General features: G+C 37.5%; 1 protein-coding gene across 1 annotated transcript in view; it reads right to left on the bottom strand.

The window, feature by feature from the left end:
* The window catches only part of dctn2 (dynactin subunit 2), an 18,938-nt gene that overhangs the window by 4,848 nt on the left and 7,152 nt on the right, over positions 1-6,938 (bottom strand). Inside the window, exons 3-9 of the mRNA XM_015402602.1 lie at positions 6,713-6,811; positions 5,628-5,788; positions 3,406-3,559; positions 3,125-3,190; positions 2,879-2,917; positions 2,636-2,713; positions 892-963 (exon numbers count right to left, since the gene is read on the bottom strand). Of these exons, the coding sequence (XP_015258088.1) occupies positions 892-963; positions 2,636-2,713; positions 2,879-2,917; positions 3,125-3,190; positions 3,406-3,559; positions 5,628-5,788; positions 6,713-6,811 (669 nt within the window). The remainder of the gene's footprint in view (positions 1-891; positions 964-2,635; positions 2,714-2,878; positions 2,918-3,124; positions 3,191-3,405; positions 3,560-5,627; positions 5,789-6,712; positions 6,812-6,938) is intronic.

Here is a 6,938-nt window from a genome sequence, read left to right as displayed (position 1 = left end):
AAGTTCGGTACCCAGCCCTAATGGGAACTGACTGGTTTATTAAATTTTTTACTATATTCTAGTTTTGGACAACCAAGCTTTAGGTTTTTTTCCCATTTCATTTATAAATCTCTATGGAGGGCATAGAGATAAATACTAAAATAGCGTGAACTCGTGGCTTTATATCCTTAGTTTATTGATCTACCTATTTTTAATAATAGAAACAATACCAACAAAAGGCTGATAAATGATGTATCACTGTAGCTAAAGACAAGCTATCTACAAAAAAGTTAAATAACCTCATAAATTCACCTCTGGAAAAGGTTAGCATGTTTCTACAGCCTCCAGGCTGCAATCCCCAATAACTATATTAAAAGTAAGCGCATTACATTCAATCAGTGACATAGCTGAAATGGTCTGCCCTCTACTGGCCTACTGAATATCACTTTAAAAAGTCATCATATGATAATCATGTTAGTCAATTGATTTAATGGGGAAATAAACCTAGTTTTTATTAAAAGGCATCCAGCCCCAGTGCCCTGGATACTCTTTACAACAACTCACTGCACTTTTCCCCCTAATACTTAAAAATATATATTTAGACATTTAAAATGAAAAATAGTCACCTACATGTCATGCATGAATCACTCAACTTAAATAAGAAAAGTCCCTTTTCTAATTTTCCCCACATCAAGTGAGCTAACAGCCTTTCACTTAATCTGTCTGTTTAGCTCACAGATTAATCGTTTCTATAAATGTAGATCAAAGAACCCTGGTGTTCCTATGGCTAGAAGAAATCCATCTTTTGTCTTAAAGCTATCAAAGTGTAACACAGACAGCAGACTCGTCAAATACACAAAACATACTTATGTTTCTTTTTGCAGCACAGATGCATGTAGTAGGATTACTGACCTTGTTCTGTGTTTCAGCATCTTCAATCGCTGCCTTGTGCTTAGCAATCTCATTCATCTTCCCAAGGACACTCTAGAAGATTCATTTAAACAACAAAAAGGTACTATTTTTTATTCACAGACATCAAGGTAAGAAATGGTTACAAGATGAGCAATAGAGCCCTTTTAAAAAGACATTATGTGATGCAAACATTGTCAGATGAATAAAAGCTGTCTTAAAGGTGGGCCTATGATCAAATGTTGCGGGTGAGACATGATTTCTCCAGAACACAGTGGGCTGTTTTAACAGTAAAAGCAGAAGATAATTCAAACATAATAAAAAGAAAATCCTTCTGCCAGCAGTTATGCTGCAGCAAATATCAGAAAGTCAGTGAATTTTAAATGTTATGCCAGTTTGCTGAAACATTTGCAACGAAAATCTGTTGATCAAAATAAAGGATTACCACATCTTTGTTTACATCAAAATCTAGTACTTCTTTGGACAAATTCATGTACTGAATGCAGTATTTTCCTACTTCTACTCCTGAATACGTTCAACTATTTTAATAAAAAGCACATTTAACTAATGCCATAAGTTGTTGAATCACATTCAAAATGAAAAGTGGGTGGAATATATAGCATATATTTACATCCATTACCGGTTAACATGTCTAATAATGGCCAGATTAAGCTTTGTTCAAGCTTCAAACCTCTTTAGGAAATGTGGTTAATTTCATAAAGCCTCAAATAAGCTTCAAATGCTCACTGTGGCCATCTAGTGTTGAACAAAAATCAAGTCTACACATCTAAACTATATGAATTGATGAGCTTGAATAGAAGTATCTAAAACCCATTGATAGCACCCTTCCTTTATGAAGTAATCCCAGTGAAAATAACTGACAAAAGAAAAGATGTACTGGCCTAAAGTGCTTTTTTAACCAAGTCTTTGTATTAAAAACAACATATGAGAATTCTGAAGTGCTCATGAAAAGGAGAAAACCTTCTCATTACATTTTTGCAAAAGTTCCAGTTCACAGAAGAAAAAAAAAGCAACAATTGACAAAACAGAGTTGTATTTCTCTTTGGACATCTTTCAAAAATTAAACCCCATTTTCAATCTTTGGTTTGTAATTGTAGCTAAAACATCACAAATATCCAATTCGACACAACTACAGCTTAAATACTTTTAGTGGAATAGTTTTTTTTTCCTTAAGCTAATGTTAGATTCAAGCAATTCTGTTGAAATCTTAGAATTCACAAATTCTGAAATAAATTAATAGTTCAGGAGCTACAATCGCATACCAGGACTTGAGCGACCATTGCAGAGACCCGTACATAAATATAAGGAACTAAAGAAATTACTTAAATGCCTTCAACGTCAAAAGAAAAGTTTTGTGATGAGCTGGAAAATGCAGCATTGCTAAAGCTCTTTAAATCTGCGTTGTCCATGCATTAACGTTATACAGCGGCTTGACTCAATCCACTGGCAATCCACCAATTTATCCAAGAGAAGGTTGCATGCACCAATGACTCAGCCGCTACACATGTTAACAAAGCTGACTATATAGAAGAGACAAGAATGCAGCGAAGGATGAACCAAAAAGAATAAAACCCTGACAGATTTCATTGTGTGAAGTTTCAAACCCAAGAAACAGTTTTTAGAAACCTTGCAGGGTCTTGAACTTATTTTTCTTTAATTCACTAAATTTAAAGAAATCTATGGAAGCCTGTGAATATGGGTGTTGAGGCATTTCAGGAGTTTGTACCTGCAGTCTTGCCTCCACTTGATCCAGTGTAGCAGAGTCCAGTGCGCTGACCCTCGCCTGCAGGAGCTCAATGGTATCCTGAGATGAAAGATGCACTTAGATTACAAACACACCAGTGTCTCTCTCCTGCTGTTTGGAAGGAGCCAGTGACCCCTTTTAGAAATGACCCAGTTCTTCAGCTACTCGGTCACAGATACAGTAATAAACTCCGAACAGCTTCTACAAATAAAAGAGTCTTCTTACCATCAAACTGGCTCCTTGTACTCCAGCATTCAGAGGTCCCTGATAGAGAAAATGACTTTAGCAAATGAACAGACTCCCTTTGTTAAATAAAAGTAAAATATTTGGTTCAGTTTCATCTTGTGGAAAGTGATGGATATTAAGGGGTAGAAATATTTGTCTTTTTGATGATTAAAGAGAAGCAAATACATAGGCATGTGTGACAAAAACCTTTAGGGGGATTTGTGGGTAAAATCCAATAGGATGTACCTGCTTGTCTGATCCTGAGCCAACAGCGATCTCCAGCTGAGCTAGACGCTTCTCCAGTTCCGCCATCTACGGAGATGGAAATAAAGCTGACACATGGTTGGAAGCGACAACAGCTTCCCACTAAGCACTGAGATCCATTTTTGTCTTTTCTCCAGGTTGTTGCCAACAAATGTTCTGATATGTGAATGAAAGTACAGCACGGCGGGAGGCTCATGCGACAAAAACATTTTAGACTTCACTCATCCAGGCACTTGCCCCTGCTGTCTTAACCTGGATGTTACCTTGGCAGACTCGTTGAATTTTTCCTGCTCTGGTCTGCTGTGCAACTCGTAGAGCACCACTCCATCTGGACCCTTTGTTGAGGAAGAGGTTTTGCCATCTCCTGCAGGGCTGCCACGACTGCCCTTCACCGCCTCCAGCTGGGTGAGCAGACGCCTGCAGGCAGGAGGGAGAGGGAAACAGACTGATTATACAGTGTAGTCGAAGCAGTTATCAGCCCCATGTGCCGTCTGTCTTTCTCCCCAATGGGTCTAAACTGCAGCTTGAAGATGAGAGTCTGTCTCTTCATTGCTTTATCCCTCATGTTTGCTAGTTTCTGTTCCAAAACCTTCACCTTTTTGCAGTTTAAGGCTGGGCTTTGACATATTTCCCAGCACAGTCTGCCCATCCTAGACCGTCTGGCTGCATTCCCCTAACACCAGGGCAGGAATAGTGGGTTGCTCAACCCCTTATGTCAGTGCTAACATAAGATACAAATACAAATTCAAAATCCCAAGTTTCTGAAATATAGCTGTTCCTAGTGGTTAGGGCATAAAGGTTCTGGTTCGAGCCCCACTCCCACAGACTGCCACTCTGGGTCTTGGAACAAGACCCTTAACCCCTGATTTCTCCCCGGACGCCACACAATAGTAGTCCACTGCTTCCCATGGGGATGGATTTAATGAGAGGTAAATTTCTCCAATCTGAGATCAATAAAGTTCAATTATTATAATGAATCTAATTTATATACATTTTAATTTTAGAAAAAGTTGCTTTGTGCCATTTTTTCCTTTTCATGCATTAGGTTTTACTGTTTGACTAAACTCCAAACAGATGGTAGAAAGTGATTGTATTTAACTTATTACAGGGACAATGTTAAACAGTCTGAACAGCATTTGAAGTTAATGGTGAATAGAGTTTAACCATTCACTTTATAGCCTTCCAAAGAGGGGAGAAGAATAGCGTGCCTTGCAATAGAAGCCACCAGCATTAAGCTTTATAACATGTCCACCAATATGTTTTGTGCATTTTGTTGGGGCTCTGGGACAAACTAACACAAATTAGTCTGACACAGAAGTTAAAAGACAATAACACGTTTCTTTCTACTACTGTTTTCGCCCATTTTTCCCCCCAGAAAATAGCTCAAATTATCCAGATTTAATGAACAGTGTCTAAACAAGAAGTCAACTTTAAGTTAATACCTTAAGTTTTGTCTTTATAGTATTTACGTATGGTATTTTCCTGTCCCATTCTAACTAAGGACAATACTCTCATCCAAACCAGATGTATGTTTAGGGCCCCAGTCTTCTACAGCATCTACCTAGATTTAGTTTCATCCCATCAATTCTGACTGGCCTTCCTGTGCCTTCTCAAATAAAAGTATCCCCCCAGCATGATGCCACCACCTCCAGGACCATGCAGTCTTAAGTTTGATGTAAGTTTAATGCACATACAATCTGTGTGGAAATGACATGCATCGAATCTGGCTGACAACTCTTGCAGCATTTTTTCTACTCTAAAGGGCAGTTTAGGGTATATCCTGTAAGCGCAGAAAACCACACTACATAACAAAACACAATTTCCAACATTTTCATGTCTCCTTGTGTGATCAAAAAATGGTGAGACTGTCTGTACGAGAGTCTTTCACAATCCATTGATTGGGCCTAATCAGAAGATAGATGTAGATGATCATTAAAGATAATATTTCTCCCCCCAGAGCTCCTCTCTATAAATCACAGCTTTCGACAGCTTCTGATAAATGGTCTGTTTGACCCTTTTTCTAAATGTTAATCTGAAATAAACTTTCAAAACCTTGTATAATTTCTTACGTTACAATAATTCAATATTTTCTTCATTTTTAAACCTCACAATTGGCTGTTATGCAAGTAAAAAAATATATATTTAAAGAATACTTTGATAAGGGAGTTTAAATTTCCCCAATAAGCTCTGTAACATTTTATCTAATAAACTAATAAACACCTTTTCTGCTAAAAAAACAAACAAAAAAAAACAAAAACAAAAAAACAGCCATAATACCTTTTTTCCCCCCACCAGAAATCATTTTATGAACTACTCTTAATAAGCATTAATAAAGTAGCATGTTGACCATTAAAACATGAGTTTATGTGCTTCAGAAACATCAATAATAAGAGGGCCATTGTTCTATTTCAGCAGCTCACTTTGAACACGCTTGACAGTCGTATGTAAATAAGGAAGCTGTCCTGTCACACTGCCTTCATCTCACCTGGCAAGCGCTCCATCTGGATCAGCCAGGTTGATGTGAGCCTGTGGTCCCAGCAACGAATCCAGATGGGCAGATACCAGCTGCTGTTTGAGCTGCGCTGCATGCTGAGCTAGTACCACCGGGGTGAGGCGCTCCTCTGCATTGCTGTCCTTTGCAGCAGCCTAGAAAGTGAAATTGGTGATGAAATTAAAGAGTCCATCAATGAAAATAATTTTTATGTCAGGTTACAACAACTACACAACAAGGTCATTGTTTTATTTCACTAAATCCTGATCTTACATCCTGGCTAACTACATTTTGATCTGTTTTGGAGTAACAGGGCAGCTTAAACTGGAGCTCAAAACTGGTATGTCACCAATTTAATTGATTTAGAACTTTAACTTCTGTTTATAGCAACTCTTACAGGCAATGTTGTGTTCCTCTTTTCTTTATATACATTTTACCATATTTAGTGGAAGGGTTTTTGATACAATTAATGTTGATAAACAGTTAACACTTCTATAGAAGAGTTTTTCAAAGAAGTTGCATAAAATATTCGGGGTTTCTAAATAAAGCTAAATGACTAAATATGAACCAATCTGATGACCAAATAACCTAGATAGTAGATTAAACAGAAAAAGATGTGTTAATGTGCTCATATGTTTGTTTACTCAAAATGGAGGAGCAAAAAGGGTTTTTGAATCGAAAGCTTTGTTTATTCTGTCGATATATGGTTTTTCGATTGAAATGTGTGAACCCTGTTTTTAACTATTAAAAATATTGATTGCGTGCCACCACTAGAAAAAATACTTGCAGCCTCTTAAGACAGCTCAAACTGTAACTGATTATTTGGGGAACAGAGTAGATTTAGCATGGTTTATTAGTAGCTGCCTAATGGGAACTTTGTTAGTGAGTGACAATTGAGATCATTTTTTTTGCTAAACTCAATTACAGGGTCAGCTTGAAGCTTCATTACATCCATATCCAAACCTTTAAATACCATTAGATAGAAAAGAAGTATAGAATAAATATGAAAAAAAATTGATAAAATTGTTTTCAGGTTTCTTTTAGGGTGGATGAATTCAAATGTGTTGCTAGCAGTGCACCTGGATGGTGTCCACCTCCTGAACGAGTTCCTGGATCTCATTAACGAGGCGTTGATACTTCTGCTGCGGCGTTTCCTTCACACCGCTGCCCTCACCAAGCTGAAAGAAGATAAAAAACAGACACAAAATCAACCACTGCAGGTTCTGTGCCCCAATTAAACAAAGTAAAAAGAAAGTAAACAGAAACCCTTCTGCATGTTCAATCTTTCATTATTGAGAAAAGTAC

Source organism: Cyprinodon variegatus, unplaced genomic scaffold (assembly GCF_000732505.1).
Source record: "Cyprinodon variegatus isolate N-32 unplaced genomic scaffold, C_variegatus-1.0 Scaffold34, whole genome shotgun sequence".
NCBI classification, from domain to species: domain Eukaryota; kingdom Metazoa; phylum Chordata; class Actinopteri; order Cyprinodontiformes; family Cyprinodontidae; genus Cyprinodon; species Cyprinodon variegatus.
Note: the sequence above shows the minus strand (reverse complement) of the source record. Positions and strands in the feature narration are given on the sequence as shown.